The 18,756-nt window shown below is 44.6% G+C and overlaps 2 protein-coding genes across 10 annotated transcripts in view; one reads left to right on the top strand and one right to left on the bottom strand.

The window, feature by feature from the left end:
• TMEM247 (transmembrane protein 247) overlaps positions 1–4,201 on the bottom strand; it is a 59,073-nt gene extending 54,872 nt beyond the window's left edge. For 2 of the 7 annotated variants that reach the window (XR_010471557.1, XR_010471556.1), the window contains exons 1-2: positions 3,846–3,987; positions 619–1,580 (exon numbers count right to left, since the gene is read on the bottom strand). The gene's annotated coding sequence lies outside the window, so the exon portion shown is untranslated. Of the gene's footprint in view, positions 1–618; positions 1,581–3,845 lie in introns of all 7 variants that reach the window. The other 5 variants (XR_010471559.1, XR_010471554.1, XR_010471555.1 and 2 more) reach the window with 5 other exon arrangements.
• A 157-nt stretch (positions 4,202–4,358) lies between these two features.
• RHOQ (ras homolog family member Q) overlaps positions 4,359–18,756 on the top strand; it is a 24,687-nt gene continuing 10,289 nt past the window's right edge. For 2 of the 3 annotated variants that reach the window (XM_065058189.1, XM_065058187.1), the window contains exons 1-2: positions 4,359–4,554; positions 4,708–4,766. In XM_065058189.1, the coding sequence (XP_064914261.1) occupies positions 4,413–4,554; positions 4,708–4,766 (201 nt within the window). In that variant the 5' untranslated portion in view covers positions 4,359–4,412. The remainder of the gene's footprint in view (positions 4,555–4,707; positions 4,767–18,756) is intronic. The other variant, XM_065058188.1, reaches the window with a different exon arrangement.

Genomic DNA, 18,756 nt, shown 5'->3' with positions numbered 1-18,756 from the left:
ATTATTTAGGGTGATTAACAAAGCATCACAAGCTGTAACAGCATAACAGAGTAAGATGAAACAACTCAAGGAGACCTGAGCAGGAGCTTTCCATATAGTGGACCACTCTACCTTGCTCCCTGAAGAGAACAAGTGAGGTTTCCCCTGCTTGCGACTTTCAGCCCCATTCCGAGAAGAGCAGCACTACGGGTACAGTGAAGAGCCAGTGTGGTCTAGTAAGCAGATGACTACAGCAGACAATCTAAAGTGTACCATCCTGTCTTATTCTGGTTTTATATACAGCACGCCTTTGGTTGGAGACATCACTGTGTTCATGAAACACATTAGGAGGGAGGGAAGTAAGCACACAGTCAGGACCCTTTAAATTGAAAGGCAATTAGTACTAAAGCTCTTGTAAGTGATTAAAAAAATTTGGGGGATAGAATAGAAACTGACATTCAGAAGGAATTGGATCTGCAGCTATTGAATTGCCTATCCATTTTCGGCACATTAGAAATAACTGATTTGTTTCCTCTATATTAGCTGGGATACATAAACATCCTCTGCATTACATGATCTTGGATAGAGAAGAAAAACTGTAATGATCAGATTCATAAATTGCAAAAATGGTGTTCTCACCATTTATGACAACAGTAAATCACTCCAACTGAAAGCCAGGCTTGCGTTATGTCCCTTTGTGTGTTACCTTCCGCTGCTTAGGGACAGCTCTGCTCCAAAATGAGTGACTGATTGCTCTGAAAGATGATATGCTGCAAACAGGGCATTCAGATGACATTGCCCTTTTCACTGACTTTCCTGAAGGCTTAACATTCCTTTTAAGTCTAGAAGTTTTTTTAGAGAATCATAAACCATGGCTCCAATCTTCAACAGTCAGGGATGCTTTCAAAAACGCATCCTCTGATGGACTTTTGTGGCACTAATGCGAGTGTTTTTCACACATCACTTTGAGCTTTGGCTGGGACTTGGCATTTTTAGGGGTATTTCCTCAAATACTGGCTACTCCCACAAAGTCATTTCACCCAACATGGGAAGATGCCAACCTCTGCAGTGAGATACATGGCCAGTCTCTAGCAGACGCACATCCATCCAGTGACCAAGTGGGGCACCACAGCTCATCTGGCAGGGGCAACAAGAGGATTTGGACAGAGAAATGCTGGAGCGTATTCACAGCACAGAGTGCCAGCACAACCGATTAAAATAACCATATTGTGTAAATTTTGAGGTCGGAGATGTTAATAGAGATGGACAGTCTTGTCTTTTCAGAAAGTGTTGAGTTTAGATGATTAACAACACTTATTCCCTGGTTCCACAGACCAAACAGGTTCTTTGCTGCGTAATAAAGCCTGACTCTGTGACTTTCTCTTCTATTTTTTCCTGCTGCTGGCAACTTCACTGAAGGACTTCATTATTCTATTTCACAGTCCCACTCCATGTTCTCACTTGCAGAAGTCTGTACAACCCAGAAATCCCTCCCAATACATGTTTATCTTCTGTAGCTGTGTTTCTTCCTCCCAGTGAGTGCACAGCCTCATATGTGTAGAGAGGTCTTACAGATGTCCTACAAGGCAACATTTTGATTCCTAAAATGAAAAAATGGACTGTTTAAGACTCCTTTGCGATACTAAAATAACTGTTCAGTGCATAAGCTAGAATTAGTCACAGACTGTCCCTAGAAATTAAGCTTTTGTGAAAGGTTAGATTGAACCGTTTTTCATTTCCTAATAACTTTATAGTAAGCAATGAGAAATAAAAATACATCTCAAATATTACTAAGACGATAAGAGTTTCCTTTTATCATTTCATGCCCGTCTATTTTACTACCTTATGAAAGAATTTAGGGAAAAATGTTTAGAATCAGTGTCTTTATTAAAGATATTTAAAATAACATTTGTCACAGGTACATAATTAACACATTTTTTATATTTGTACTGGCGAAACATTGAAGTGTATTACAGAGATCAGATTGTCAATCCATCTGAAAGATGGATGTGATGTCTGGTAAGCTATTCGTTGTGCCAACACAGAGCAGAGTTTAATTCCTCCATAGAGCCATGTCGGTTGACACCAGCAGAGGTTCTAACACTTTCTTAGGGAGCTGCTGAAGTTCAGAAGAGTTTAAGAGAATAAATCAATTTCCAGGAACTCTCAGTGAGTATATTCTCCTTATTGTATTTAAAAGGCATTAAGACGAGGTTCTTAGGGACACGGTTTAGTGCTAGAGTTAGGTTATGGTTGGACTCAATGATCCTGAGGGTCTCTTCCAACCCAAACGATTCGATAATTGTTCTACCCTCCTTAGTGCACTGCTGTGAGTGCTTGCTGGAAAACGACGTGCAAATGGTGAAAAACAAGCACAAGAAATACACTGTGGATGAAGCCACCTGTGTGCTTACAGTCCTATGCCCCTGTGGGTGATGCCACAGAGCTGTATCGCCTGCAGGGCTTGTGTGAGGTTTTGTGAGGTTGCACTCCTGCAATTGCACAATTCCCTGTGGCTGTGCAACCAGCCAGGCTGGTGAGGAGAGCAGAGGCAAGTGTTTCAGTTTACCAGTTCCCTGTCTTCATTTTCTCTAAATATTTAGTGCAGAGTAATTGGCCGTCCATTGTCTGAGCAACGGGGAACTGGATGAGAATCATTTGGCTGAGATTGTGCAAGTTCAAAATGATGATTACAGCATTTGAGAAGTAACATTAGCAATTAAGCAAGCAGCAGACCAGAGGAAGTATACTTCCCATTGATTGCACAGGCAGTGGCCTCGGGTGCTGCTGCCCAGGGATGCAGGTTTTGGGTGCTCCTAAATGTATACATTGGCAAGGACAGCAAAAAAGAAAGTGGATGTCACCTGGACCACTGAGTATTTGCATGCTTTCAGCTCCCCCATGGGCACCTGAGCACCTCCAACCTCAGGAAGAATGAGCCAGATCACTGTAAAGTGGTTTTCCTAGAGCTACTGCCAAACCCTATGCTGAATAGGTGCTCGTGCAGGATATACCTGCTCAGGGAAAATTTGCTCTCCAGGATACCTGTGCGCTGGGTCCTGCGCTGGCTGCCAGCAGACTTCCTGGTAAATCCAGCTTTCTTTTATAGCTGGCGTTTTCCAAAGGGCTGAGGAAATACCTCCTGGGGTAGCCTCTGTCTGCTCCTGGGTTTGGGCTGACACTCTCTGGATAAATTAGGAGGAGACAGCAGCAGAACAGTCCTGGATGTCTCGCTTTCCCCCATGTGTTCAGAAGGCATTAAATGTTTGATTGACTAAACTGAAAAACTTGCAAAATAATAACTTTTCTATTTTGCCCTGATTTGAAAACATGGTTTATTGAACATTCAGACAAGCTTTGTGCAATGTGGGATTTGCATTTATTTTCTCCCTCAAGCACGTCAGATCAAATAAAAACACAAACTATATCACACAGAGGTCTTCTTGTGGTTTGCACCATTGCATGCCAGCTTTTGTCATAATTGGGTAGGGCTTATAGCATAAATGTGCAACAAATACAGACTAGAAAAGGCAATTGTCTTCTGTCTGACTGGAAGTGTATTTCACACCATCTGAAAATGTGAAGTTGGAAACAGCTTGCTAGGGTGAAATCCGAGTGTCACTGAATGGTGGAATTTTTGCCATTGACATTAGTGGGAGCATGATCTCACTCATTTTTCATGCAGTATCTCTCTAGATCTTGTCCTCCGGTCCTTTACCCTTTCAAATGGGTGCACAGGGCTATTTAAACCATAGACATATGTGTTTTTATACACACGCCCACTGCTGAATTTCAGACCCAAAGACAATAAAACTCAGCATAGGAAAAAAATCCTTTCTCGTCCCGTTAATTATTTTCATACTTACCGACTCAGTTACGGGCTAACGCCACAGGACGCGACCAAAGTTTCCTTTGCACGTACAGGGCGATGGCGCCGGGGCGGACAAGGGGGTCAGCACCGGAGAATTCCCGAGCCCCCGCTGCTTTCGCGGGGCAGCAGCCGCTCGCAGCGCCCAAGTGACTTGCGGAACCTGCTCGCTCCCCGGGCAGAGCTGGGACCCGCCGTGTGTGCGCCGGCGGGGCCGGGGCGAGCGGCCGCTGACGCACGCCGGCCCCAGCCCTGCAGCGCCGGCGCCCACCCGGCCCCCTCTCTCCGCCGCCGGCCCACGCGTGGGGCGCTCCTCCCCGCCCCGCGGGGGGCCGCTCCCCGCCTCCGCTCGGCCCCCGCGCCCGGGCGGGCGCTTCCCCTGCGCGGCGCGGCCGCGGCCGGGGGAAGGCGGCTCCCGCCGGGCCCAGCGCGGCGGCGGATGGCGGGGGGGCCGCGCCCGGCGGGGGCCGGCGGGGGCGCCCGCTGAGCGGCGGCGGCAGCGGCGATGCCGGGGGGCCCGGCGCGGCGGGGCGCGCCTGCGGGGCCATGAGGGCGGGCTCCGGCCATGGCCCATGGCAGCGCGGCGGTCATGCTGAAGTGCGTGGTGGTGGGGGACGGCGCCGTGGGCAAGACGTGCCTGCTGATGAGCTACGCCAACGACGCCTTCCCCGAGGAGTACGTGCCCACCGTCTTCGACCACTACGCAGGTGAGCGACCGGGGGGGCATGGCCGCCGGCGGCGGCAGCAGCAGCCGCCGTCCTCCCTTCCTCCTTCCATCCCCGGCCTTACCCTGCCGGCGGGCGGGGGGTCTCGGCCGCCGTTTGCCCCCCTTCACACGCTGTGTTTCTCCCCCCTCGCAGTCAGCGTTACCGTCGGGGGCAAGCAGTACCTGCTGGGGCTGTACGACACCGCCGGACAGGTGAGTGCCGAGCGCTACCCGCGGTCCCCCCGGCGCCAGCCCCTTCCCCGTCCCCGCGGCGCTCCCGGCGCTGAAGTTATTTGCAGGGCTGCGGTCCGGGCTGGGTGATTCAGAGGCGGGTTGGATGGGGGAGGGGGGGCGGCGATTGATAGAAAAACAGCTTTAGAAGAAAAACATCGATCCAGCCCTTATTCCCGAGGGCGGTCAGGGCTTTATTTTTAGCGGTGCGTGGCCGGGCTCCGGGGGAGCGTGGCCCGGCGCTGGGGGAGCGGTGTGCCCGGCCCAGGCTGTGCCAGCGCCCGCAGCGCTCCGGGCCGGGCATCACCCTGGGTCGGACCCTCCGGAGCGAGGACCCTCCCGCCGGCTTTCGGGTGTGGGGAAATGTGCCTCTTGCAGCACGGAGGGAACTTGCTGCCTCAAACGCCTCAGGTCGGACAGAGACCCAGACTGCCACAGCTTGCTTGGTTTATCCTTAGCAGCTCTTGAATAGCTAGGGACAGTCGTTCAACTTAAAGGTGGAAAATAATAAAATGTTATTCTCAGCTGCTGCCTTTGCAGCTACCTGGGTTTCTTCTGCTATCCCAGACAACTCAAGTGATTCATTTGGTTAAGATGACTACAGCCTGTTGTGAAAGATGTTATGTCAGCATGTATCTTAAGTAACTTTAATGATGGATAAAATGCTTGATGTTTCAGAGAGGTCACTGGTGTAGCAGTTTCTAAAGGGCTCCATTATTCCAGTCATTCCTTGGTTGGCTCAACTTGCACGGCACCAACTGCGGGGCTGAGCACGGTCTCCTGGGTTCAAGTACTCCCAGCTCTCTGGAGGTGCCTTATCCGAAACAAAATAGTTCGTGAAGGGCCCAACCTCGGGACGTGCAGAGTATATACGGAAATGCTGCGTGGGTTTTTGTAAAGTTGTGTATTAAAACTTCTTGTTGCAATGTGAGCATGTGTTTTGGTCTCACATGACCTCAGCCATGCTTCCTTGTTGTAAAGAGCAACCAGTAAGATAATCCCACTGGGTTCACATAGACCAAAGCTGTAATTTTTAACCATGTTATTCCTATACTTAATTGAACAACTGCTGCCTAAATTAGTTTACCTTTTTACGTCTGCATACAGCCTTAAGTAAGGGACCAAGCATTTAACCCATCTTTGATGTCTTTGTTAAACTGAAATCAGCAATAAAATTAATTCCAGGAGAATTGTAGGAAACAGCCCTGTTTCCAGAAACCTGATACCTGAAGGTTGGGACTCATCCCAAAAAGACTGACTTCATGATTGTCATCTCACTGACGTAAACACAAACTAGTCAAATTTAAAACAAGCTAAGTGCATTTCTTATTACCGTCATAGTCCTCTTTTTTTTAGTAGTAAATGGTTCAAAACACGACTTGTTTTAAATATTGCTTAAGTATGCTACAAAATGAGGATCTAGTGCTCAGGCAAATAAAGCATTTAGATGAGATGCAACTATTTTTTAATTTTTTTTTTAATAATAACATTGGAAAATGCAAAAGCAACCCTAGCACTACTGCACATATGCATAGCTTATTTGTGGATGCTGTTTCAAACTGCTTGTGCTGGCTGGTCGCTATAAATGGGAGTGTGTGGTGTTAACTCTGTGTAACTGTAACTAAGGTGGTTTTGTGGTATCTCACTCTGCCTGAATGTGCTGTGTACAAAACCAAGTGACCTTTGGCCTTCCCAAAATACAGTAGGGTAAACTGGGCAGTTTGCAGCAAACAGCAAGTGAAGGTATTATTGTTATACTAAGAAAAACTTTTCAGTGTGAAATTGTATATCCAGATGTGTAAAAACTTGAGGTAAGCTTTTTTTTTTTTTTTCCCCCCAGATTCTGAGAAGCTGAAGTCTTAAGTTTGAATTATAGAGCAGTTTCTGATGTATCCAGGACCAGATCTAGCTGGCTTAGTTCAGCCTCAGCTCACGTAGGCTGTTTTAGTGGGGCTACCTTTACAAATAGAGCTGGTCTTGGCAAAACTCCCCTTTTAGTCAGACCTGTGGTGCTGATAAAATCTTTACCATTACCCCCATCCCACTTCAGTGTATTGGGGGAACTGGCAGACCTCTGGGGCTGCCGACGGGAGCCCCATCCCAACATCCAGCACAACTGAGGAGATGCTCATGGGGTGTCTGTGTGAAGACACCAATCCAGCAATTTAATTCTTTCAGCTACTTCGTCAGAAGGCATGCTGACACGCCTGCCTTCCCAGAGCTATGTGGTAACAGAATGCTTATTTTAAAGCTTAAATACATATAGTAAAAAGCAGAAAAGAGACGAGTTGATGGTGTCTTCTCTGCATCTGTACATGCCTACTGCTTGCACAGACTTTTGTATGGCTCAGATTCTTTGCTGCTCAAAGTCGGGATTTCTGTGCCAGCATACATCAGTGCTTTTGTTTCTAATTCTATCACTGTAAAATACTGGCCTGACAGTATCATTTTATCTGAACTTGGCAGTGTGTGATCGCTGTGGTATCTCAGCAGTTCACAATCCTCAGCGTGTTTATACTCCCAGCTCTGGATGGGGTGCATAGGTGCAATCTACAGATCTCATTTTGGGGGCAAGAGGAGTGAGGGGGTCAGTGTAGGTTCAGACAGTGACCTACTCCAAATCCATGCATGAAGCCTGTAGCAGTACAACCTTTTTATTTCTGGCTGGTGCACAGCAGGCTCAACTCCCTGAAAAACCAGCCTGTGCATCTCTTTAACTTGCGTGGTTATGTATTTAGCAACTTGTGACAGACTTCGCTTTGGCAGAGGAGTTGCAAGCTTTGGAGTTCATGTCATCCAGTACTCATTTCTAGCTCACTTCTTCACAACACACACAGGATCAGATGTGGCAATTATACTGATGACATAATGCCTCATATCTTTGCGAGTTTTAAGAGGGTTGAGAATAAATCTATTAAAATCCCATTTTTTTCCAGGTTGTGTATAGCAGGGAAAAATGACACTAGCAGTTCACAAACTTCGGTCTATAGGCAGACAGACCTTCCTTTCCCCCCTTTCTGTGTATGTGAATTCAGGCAGGCTTTTCTCTGGCTGAAAATATCGAGGTCCTGGTTCAGCAGAAAATAGCCAGTACAGCTGCTGTGCAGTGGAGGCTCTTGGAGCCCATTTGGGTTTGCAGCTGTGGAGGCAGGCTCCCGTGCCAGGGAGGTGGAGGGGACTTCGGTGCAGGTGGTGGCCGAGAGGACATTCCTCTGGCAATTCCTCCCAGAGGTGGAGCCCACAGCTTCTTGTCGCCTGGCTGCTGCACATAGCCATGCTCTGAGACTGGGTGGCTTGGGAGTGGGTTGTGGTTTCCCCAGGAAGGTGAGGACTGCGGAACATGGAACTACATCACCCGGAGCTGGGTGCATTGATGCACTGAAGTTTAAAGGTGACGTGCTCATGATGCTGATGCTTGGATGCCTTTGGCTTTGCAGTAGTGTCTCTTGCTCTCAGAGAATAACTGCGTCAGTACTGCTCTTTGTGGAGCAGGGGTACGTGGCGAAATCAGCCTGAGAAAGGGAGCTGTGGCTTCATCAGGGGTTTGTCAACTTCACCATGTGCTTTTCAACTAGTGACAAGTGATTATCATAAGTAATACTGCCACTTCACTTGATATTAGAACTTAGAGAGATGTCTGTAAACACTAATGAAGAGGTGTGCTGCGTGTCCCCTTGCCATGTCCTAAGTGATCAGGGTAAGTGGGAGGACAGACAGGAGTTACCTCATGGGGATTTCACTCCATACTGAAGGCTGCTGCTTAAAATGGTAGTCGGGATCCATCCTTCTTTCAGTCTCTTTTGCTGAGGGGTTTTCATTCATGGTGTGGTCCCTGTCCTCCAGTATGTCCTGACCACATACAGGTGCTCTGCTCATGTGTCTTTGCTGTGAAGGATTGCCAGGACCTGGAGGGAGGATGCAGGAGCAGAGCCTGTGCTGCTCCTGCTGCCCCTGGAAGAGAGATGCTGAGGCACAGCGTGGCTGGCTGGTGCAGGTTTGGCACCAAGCCACTAGCTGGGCAGCGCAGATCAGGATACAGAAGGAGCAGAGTGAATCTTGCAATGGTGCAATGCCTAATAATAACATTTATATCCCTCAGCATTGCTTACTGCTGTGATACTAGCGTGGCCTGGTTGGACAGAGCTGAGGCAAACTGCATTCCTCTGCTTTCCATTTTTATTTCTCTGCCTTAAAGGCCCTAATACGTGTAGGACAAGCTCTAGGTCTGATAACAGTAAAGCTCTCAGTGCCTGCTAAACTGTCACCAAAACAGTAGCTGCAAAACATGCTAAGCACAAGAGCAGAACAAGTCACTTCTTAGTTCCTCTCAACTCAGATACTGATGGCTACTCTGGTTGTAGCCACAGCCATCTTAATTCAGATACACTGATTTTTCTTGTTGTAACAGAGGCTCTGATATTAAAAGCAATTTTATATTAAAATTGGTTGGGCTGCCCAAGTGCGTAAAGCTAAGTCAGGTATTAGCGAGACCATTGTCTGCGTTAAGGCCAGGTGTAAAAACAAATGGTTATAACTGTGAATGTGCCTGTGGGAAACGGGGTGGAGGTGAGGTTATTAAAATGGATGGTCACCAAACTTGTGGTGGTTGCTATAAATAAAACACGAAATAGCAGTAATCCTTGTACTCCTTGCTGGCCATTTGTCTCAGCTTTGGTTGGTAGCCCTGCTCTAGCAGGTACCACTTCAGTCTCCTACCGAAAGAAGAGGCAGCTGCTGGTCATTTTGGCTGGTCTGTTGTGAAATAGAAATGTCCCTCCTTGGACCACATTACTCCTTCTGAGGTGCACCTACCGTGCACCCGTCATGCCAAATGCAAGCCTGGAACAAGCGAGGATGGTCTCGCACAACGCAAAGCCTACCTTACTTTATTGTACAGCTGTAAACCTATAGCATCATTTTGGCAGATCTAAAAATGACATGTTAGCAATTAACATCTTGTCCCCTTTCTGTTGTCCCCTGTGCCTCCATCGTCTCACATACATTCTCCCTTGCCGTGGTCCCAGCTGCATTGGTAGCTGTGGGCTCACTCCTGGCCGGCCTGCTGGCCTGGGGATGGCTCAGCCCGAGCGGCTCCCTGCCGAAGGATGCTCCAGCTATGACAATTAAAAACTCTGCAGCCACAACTGGATATTTGCAGATAAAATTTAAAAGTGCCTAGATTCCCTCTCTGGCATTGAAGTTTTTCAAGGCAAAAGAAGGAGGTGAAGTGCCTCGGCTTACCACCTCCATGTCAAGAGTTCTCTTTGAGAAGTGTTTAAGCAAAGACAGGCTTTCCCTTTAAAAGAAAAGGGACTCTTACCTTCAGATTGGCTTTTAAAAATGGCCTTCTGACAATAATAATCCCAGTGCAAAGCTTACATTCAGACACCTCATTGTGAGCTGGGACTCACACTTTGAAAGTGTTGTGTCTCTCCTAGAAAGATAGGTATTGTTATCACCAGATGGGGAGTCTCAGGCTCTCTTAGTTCCAAAAGCATTCACTAAATATGTGGCAAACTCAAGACAATTATATTTTGATTTTACTGTCAAAAGCCCCACAGCACTTCTGAATAGTGGCACTGAGTTATGTTAAAATCAAATGTAAGGGCTGTGTTAGAAAAATGTCGATCCAGAATGTCGTCACCAACTTAACAGTACATTAATGGCAAAGCAAACTATGTTTGAGAGGTTCTCTGAAACTTCAATTTTTAAGCACATTTTTATGGAGACAGCTGACCTAGAGACACTCTTGCTAAACATTGATTATGTGGTCAAGTAAAAATCCCTTTTTCTTGGGTTAAGAGTTAGTAGATACCCTTTAGATTGTGACAGAGTTCTCTCTGGATTTTACTAATTTATAATTTCTTCAAGGTACGGTGAACATCTTTTGATGCTAAACAAACATCACCAGCTAAAAAGGCAACACTGCACATAAGTGGCAATTATTGCTCTTTCATTACAACTTTATCATGTATCCTCTTACTTCTTGACTTCATTTTAAGATGGAGTTTGCACCTGCACTCGGTTGAGTAACACATAATCTACAGCTGTACTGCAGGAGGTGAGAGTGATGGAATGGGACAACTGGGTAAGGTGGCATGAGCTGGCCGTTTCTCTGACAGAGAACATATGAGACCCTGGGAATTTTTGGCAGGTCCATAGTCAGACTTCTTGATTGAAATCAGTTTCATTTGCAAAGAGCTCTTTATATTTTGGTAAATATCACAAGTATAAAACCTGCATATTTTTCATGTATAGCCTGCTCCTGATTCAGCCTCCAAACTACATCTTATAACAAACTGAATGTAATGTAGAGTACTGTGTCCATAGTGCAGACCTGCACTGCAAAAGGATGTACAGCATGTGCGAGGGTCTGAACCAAAGCTGTGTTAGTGGCACCATGTTGCTGACTTCAGTAGCTTTGTTCCAGTTCCTTTATTGAGAACATATGGACAAAGTGGACATAAAACCTACTTCATGAATACTGAGGTTTTGTCAGTCCCAGGCATTTGAAATGATGAGACAGCTATTCCTATCCACAATACCTAAATACCAATACCTAAAAAACCTAGGAAATGAAAATGGTTTGTGAATTTGCCCTTTGCTGGATGTGGGTTTTCTTGAAGCTTTTGGGCTTCATGTATTTGAGATTTTTCTGTATCTGTGGGGTACTAGAAATTTATCTTTCATTTAAAGGTGAAAAGGATGTGATTTTTCTTTATATAATCATGAGACTCTAGGAACCTGGGCTTTAAGAAATAATATAAAGCACACCGATTCAAAATCCTGCAGTTTTATTGTGAATTATAAAAAACAACATTACTAAAATGGATGCTTTGGGACAGAGCTTCGGGACATTTTTCAAAAACTTCCAAATAACCAGTTACATCTCTAAGAGAACTGCCCCTTCTCTCATTAGAATAAATGCCAAATGAGGGTAGAGAGGAGTGGAACTGTATCTTTTTACTGCTCTGTTCTGTGGTTTTATGAGCAGTCTGTTGTTTTGGATTGGTGACTGGATCAACTGTGTTAACAAAAATGTGTCTGAATGACACTTTTAGCAGTTCTGAGGAGGCTGTGTCATTTGACTTGTCAGTGGCTAATGTCCTCAGCTGGTTTTAGTCCTGCTCCGTGCTGCATCCACGTCATGGCACGTGTGCAATCATTCTTTGCCATGGATGGCACTCGCTGGGGTGTGTATTGAAATGCAGGTGGCAGCGTTACTCTCTGGAGCAAAGGAACATCTATCAGCATCCTAGGTGAGCTTATTGCTTCAGATGAATAAAACACAGACTGAAAGTGCCTTAGGCAGCTTGCGCTCTAAATTAGATGTAGCTGTGAATGCTGAAAGATCATCCGTAGGACTTAATGCTCGTTCCTTGTTGGTCTGGTTTCCAGTTGGGATGCAGGAGTGGAGTCGGTAAGGGCTGGATGCCAGGCGTGACCTGGGCGGCATCTTTAGTTATGACCAACAGATAGCCCAAGCACAGGCAGTGAGATGGCTGCATATTCCTCAATTAGGAAAAAAAAACCAAACCAAAACAGAGGAAGTTTTTCAACTTCCTTAACATCTGCTGCAGTGAAATTGTTGAGTATTTTACCACGTTCTTCAATGGGAACTGACAATTGGGACTTGACATAAAACAAGGTGCAGAAGACTCTTAGGAACTCCTTAATTCCAGAAACTTTTTCACTGTGATGTGTTTATTCCATGTGCACATGGTGACACCTGTACTCTGGTACTTTTGTCTTCTGAGAAGATGCGTGATGGGAATTAATCTTGAAGACTCAGTGTGAAGGCTTAGTCTTCTGTCTTACAAAGCTGTTACTCAACACTGGACTGAAGAATGTGCTTCTGGTGTTTATTTGTAAAAAGTGAAAGGGAATGGGATACATAACTGAAAAGTCTTTCTTGCTGGAGCAGGATTTATATAGTTAGTACATGAAAAGACACAGAATCATTTTGGTTGGAAGAGACACCCAAGATCATTGAGTCCAACCGTTAACACTCACTAAACCATGTCCCTAAGAACCTCATCTATGCATCTTTTACACAGCTCCAGGGATGGTGATTCAAACACTTCCCTGGGCAGCCTGTTCTAATGCCTGATATTATGTAGATAAACCACATTAAACCATCTGTATTCCATAGTCTGTTTTCTGTGTGAGAACAGATTTACTGATGGTCATATTCTTCTGTAGAAAACAGAGTGAAAGAACCCATCTTTCCGAAGAGCAGGTTCAGCAGAGGGTCCGACTGGATCCCTTGCGCCAAGGGTGAATTATACATTTTTTCCTTTGATTGCCCATATCTGAAAGAATGGAAAATCCTGATTGTTCATGGCTGCAGTTAACAAAACTGGGGTGAGTCGCTTTCCTGGAGAAAGTGGAAATGCTGTATGGGAAGAGCACTGTTTGTAAGGTTACTGACAGTGAGAAGGGAGCTGGCACTGAAACGCCCCACAGCCTCGTGATTTCTCACAGGAAAGGGATGAAAGCGCTTTGCCCACGGCAGGTGCTCTGCTGCTTCTTAGGAGCTCCATAGTGGATAAGCAACTGGCATAAGGCGTTTAAGAGAAACTGTGCTTGCCAATACTGTTTGCAGTCAGATGAATCCATGTTCTTTTGTTACAGATGCTAAAATAATGACTACTAGAAAAAAATTCAAGGACTTCTACTTTTAGAAAACCACTAAGAAGCCAGCAAGCTGAAGTTCCTGTGGTGACAGAGGGAGCGTTCTGTTGAGACTGTCTAGGCAAATAGTTTAGCATCACCACATGGCAAAATGTAGGATTTGAACAGTATTTAATCCCACATTAAGACTGGGATCCATTCTGATCACTTAAAGGCAATTGTATGTATAATTAAAGGAATATTCTGTCCTCTTTTCTCTAATGCTCTAAAATCCATCTTACTAGGCTCCATCTTCCAGGTAGTTATTTCTCTCTATACAGAAAAGCATTTCCAACATGTAAGCAGCTGCATAGTCCTCAAGTATGCCAGGAGGAAAGTTTTGTCAAAAAAAAAAAAATAGTAATTCACAAACCCTAGGCTTTTTCAATGTATAATTCATACTGCCTTTGAACAGTCCTCCTCACAGGAACTGAGAGATGGATTTAGATCAGCTTACTTCATTTTTAGAATACAATGGGAGAGCACTTACCCTGCATTCTTGCAGCCATTTCTGTAAATTAAAAATAGATGCTGGGCCCAAATTGGCAGCTTCTTGCACTCCCTGGGAAACCTGTGCGAAGAAGCTGCATTGGAACAATTCTGCTTTCTTTAGCAATGCAAGCTGCATCCCCAGAAGCCTGCGAAGAGACAGAGGGTCTGTAAGGCACTTTTCCCCTGCAGCCAGGGAATAATCACCACATCTCATTTTGCGTGTTCAGAACATGATGGCTACAGCTGTAGGTGACTGAAAAATCAAATGTAGCGATCAGCGTAATGGGCCTTGGGTTGCAGAATGGGACAAGCAGTCGTTTTGTGGCAATGCCGCATCAGGGCAAATTGCTCCTGCGTTAGTGGTGCCTGGTGAGTGGCAGTGCCAGGAAGCCACTGTCCTGGCAACGCTCCAAAGGGTTATGGTAAAAAAAAAGCCCTAACAAACCAACAGAGATTTTTTAGCCAGGGAAGCAATTTGTGCCTGGCATGGGGCAGTACAGACCACTTCCCTCTCTCTCCTCCCCCACCCAAGGCGCTCTCTCGCAGGATCAGAAACCACAGGGCGATGCTGCGGGGTGAACTCCGTTTCCTGGTCCGTAGGCGGTTGTTCTCGGAGGCTCTGCCTGGTGCTGATGGCAGAGCTGCGCGTCAGCCTTGAATTCCAAGTAATCTGGGGGAGATGGCAGGATGTGCCCACTGGGGTAACTATGGGCTGCTACTCAGTCCCCAGAGCACATATTAGATACAACAGTTATTATGGCTCACTTGTTATATGTTCTGAAATATTACAGGAGGCCTTCTGAAATGGAAATTCATTTTCAGGGAGGAAAGCTATAGAAAAAGCAGTCTTGAATGACAGCTTTGAAAGCATGGAAATTCATATCGAGAGAGGCCTTCTGACTGTCATTACCAAGCCCTACTATGAAATGGGTTAAAATTTGAACTTCTGGTTGGGACTTGGCTCTGCGGACACCAGCACGTTACGTATGTGTGGCTCAGTGAGACCTTCTGAGCAGCAGCAGTGATTACCCTTCACTGTATGAAGGTTGGATTCCTCTGGCAACTCTGCCTGATGTCTATTTTTGGCTTCCCCTCTAAAAACAGATGGCTGGGAGTGAGAACCTCCTCTTACGACTGCTGTTGTAAGCTATGAAAGCAACACATGGTTGCTAACACAGAGATCACAAACCTAGAGTTGTTAAGCTCCAGTTTTTCTTCCAGTTGTACAAAGTTTATGTTGTTCCCTCCCATCTACTTTATACTTTCTCAGAATATAAAAGAAATAGGCACATCCTTTTGTTTATAAGAGTATGTCGGTATAACTGGCAATGTATCATTAAAATTGCGTTCCTAAGCTGCGAAACACGTAAAATCATTAACTACTTCGGTTCCATCAGTGGACAAAACACTGGGCCTGGATTAAAACATAAGCATGACATACATTGCTTGGGGCCCCTGCCACAATGTTAATGACATACCTGAATTTGATTTATCTTATTTTCTTAAAGACACAAGCCCTCATATTTGCAAGGAAAAAAAACCCTAAACCAAAACCCAAACAGATCTAAATTAACATCTTCTTCAATTCTTGTAACAGCAGATCTGAGAGGTGTGAATTTCCTCAAAAGTCTTGATCAAGGCATGGGAAGGTATTGACTGCAAAGGTGACCTCTCTAATTGCCTTTCATCTCTCCAAACTGTATAGAGAGACCCCCATGCCACTCTAGAGGAGAAACAGGGCTGTGGTCTCACATTTCTGAGAGAGGGTGAGGGTCTCTGTCCCCATCACTTTAACTTGAGCAGGGAAGAGCATGATACCATAAAATGGGAGCTGCAGGGCCTCTAGTACTATGTGATCTCAAATGTGCCTGCACCTCTTCACTTTTCTAAGAAATACAAGGAAATAATGCTTTTTGTGGGTCAGGAAGGTTGTCCAGAAATTATTAGACTTCTCTTTGCCTTAGTTTATTTTTTTAAAAAACATCCCACTGCACATAAGCTGTGTACATCAAAGGCTTTTGGAGTGCTTTGCAAAGACTAATGCATTATTAAGCTAGCAAACCTCTATGGATGGGAAGATACAAGTGGAGAGAGCATAATAATTTGCTCAGGGCTACATGCTGTGTCAGTGGCAGAGGTAGGAATACAGTTTGTGTGGTTTTAGCTGTGTCTCTCAGCTGATACCCATGGACTGGGGAAAAAAATATTAGTTCAAAATCAATTGTACAACTTGGAGTACAGCATTGCATTCTACTTTCAGTCTGAGCAAACCCTTGAAATGAATATCATTCTGCAGAATTGCAATACCATTCTCCAGTCTGCATATAAAAAGTTCCTCAAGACCTCTGATTTTAGCAGGTAAATGTCAGGAAAAGAAATAGCCAAATTTTGGACATGCTAAAACAAATTCACCTGAACACCCAAAAGACAGTGAAAATCAGTGATTCAGTACTCAAGTACAAGGCAGCAGGAAAACTCAGAAGGGCAGATGATTAGGTGCTGTAACATGGAAAAAGAGACCTGAAGGAGAGATTCTAAGGAGCTGAGATAAAGGCAATGCTAGACTTAGCCGCATAATATCAAAACTAGGGTGAAAGGAAAATTTAAAGGTATGAATTTCCATTCTCCCCTCTTAAAAGCAAAACAAAACAAAAACCAGTCCTTCCCACTTTGTAGTTGAGAAGCCAAGTCATTAGTTCCTCCATCTCATGTCCTTTCCCATGTCTGTTCTCTATTGGCAGCTGTCCTGGGTTGCCACAAATGATGGAGGGTCCTGCTGCAATGTAATGTCTTTTATAGGGATCATTAATTAAACCAATGTACTCCTGTCAAATTTATTTAAAGTTATTTTAACTCTCACATTTTCAGCCTGTTTTTCTATCTGTATTCATTTGCTTCAGCAAACGGCAAACAATTTTCTTTTAAATATCATAGTGTGATGGAGAATGAGCCATTTCACTATAGCCTGGAGTTTTTGAGAGTTGTACTGCATATTTTGATCCTTAGTGGCTTCCTTGCCCATCTTACTCACACTCTTAAAATATTCCACTTAAATTTTTAAAATATTTTTAATGCCTAAATATACATGCAGTGCCTCCCCCAATTAGACTGGAAGTCTAATTGCTGTACAGCGTGGTGTGTACATGCACTCAAATTGGAATTTATGTTGTCTGGCTAGTATAATTAGATTTTGCCATTGCATTTAATTTTAGAATAAGCCACATTTATTTCCCTTACACTGGATTCAGGAAATAAACTATAGTTGAAGCAATCATATTTTTCCAGGCTTCTCTAATATTCAGTCTAAATTCATTTGGTGTTTCAGATTCTTCTACCAAGCACAGCAGTTCCTTAAACCAAATACATCAGGAAGGTTTTCAGGTTCAGTTGTTATTTTGGAAGGACTGTTGGGGAGCAGAAGTCTTTAAGCACAGATGGCCTGCTAGATGCAGGCAACATTTAAGCCATGTTGTCTCTTAGGAGGACCCAGGACCAGTCTAATCATGTGGAAGGAGGCTTTATTAGAATTATTTACCATTATGAGTATCAATACAATCCCAATTTTTGTAGCACAGACAAGGTTTAAGGGAGAGCCTGACAGCACTGACTTGTGTCAGGCAGCAGGATTGGTGGGTATAGCCAAATTCTCTGTTAATTTAATTAAGTGTAAATGCAGTGAAGTCGCTGTAGTGAACACCATGTACATCTTTGGCCGTGGTACACGACGCATCCAATCACATTGTACTTGCCTTCAGTTTAACTTCTTAATTACACAGGATGGGCCCACAGCTTGTGCAGTGCCGATGGGACAGGGTGTAGATCAAAAAGCTTATAAGTAGATGCAGGGGCAGGAATCAGTTCAGCGACTTGAATGCCTTAAAACATGGTAACGTTGCTCCCTCCCAAATGAGTGCTGAGGAGCACGTGGGAAGCAAGGTGCAGTCCCAAATGCACAGGGGTTTGTATCCAATGGGATTTCAAAAGATAAACTAAATATGAAGGTTTTGAAGTAAACTATGCAAATGTAGCCTGTCTTCAAGATCAGAAAATGATTAGAATTTGATATAAATAAAAGGTCTGTCTGTAGTTTGAAATGGATAATCTAAGAGGTATCTTAAGGTCAGTGGACGAACAGTAATTCCTGGTGACAATGAAATGTTTTCCAGTATTCCGTGTAGACAGTGCTCTAATTATTGTAACCCAGGTGTGAGGTTTTTGGAAAATGTTGTATATAGTGAAGGTAACTCTTTGGTAGTAGGAATAAATTATGACTTCAAACTATTTTTTTTTTTTTTTTTTAAATCTTTTCAGTAATACCTTGCATAGGATTTAGTAGAGCTGAATTTGAAAGCAACTGACAGATCTGCCTGTGTGTTCTTGCATGCACATTTTGTACTCCAGGGACTAGTCTAATTTGCAGTTGGGAAGCTTCTTTTAGGATTTTGGTCTCCACCCTAGAAAATGGAGCGGCAGCCCTCAGCAGGATCTAACTACATTCAGTAGTAGAAGTGAAACATAAAATACATGCTTAAAAAAATAGTGTTAACTAGTTTCAAGTTGCTGTTGTGATTGTTTTTAAAGTTATTTCTGCCTTCTATGAAGAACATCCACAGATACAGAAAAGACATGGTTACTAGTTTTTTTTTTTGAAACAGGATAGGAGCCTGGCACCAGCAGGGAGACAACTGAGCTTCAGAAAGGCCTGTCAAATGTTGTGATTTCACAGTAGTGTCAGTTACTGTGGTTGTGAAATTGGGAGCCCATGTTTACAGCTAAACATGCTCCAGCTTATTGACGAGACTGGAGA

The sequence above is a fragment of the Columba livia genome, chromosome 3, assembly GCF_036013475.1.
Source record: "Columba livia isolate bColLiv1 breed racing homer chromosome 3, bColLiv1.pat.W.v2, whole genome shotgun sequence".
In the NCBI taxonomy this organism is placed as follows: Eukaryota; Metazoa; Chordata; class Aves; order Columbiformes; family Columbidae; genus Columba; species Columba livia.
The sequence above is the reverse complement of the archived record's forward strand: the minus strand, read 5'-3'. Positions and strand labels throughout refer to the sequence as shown.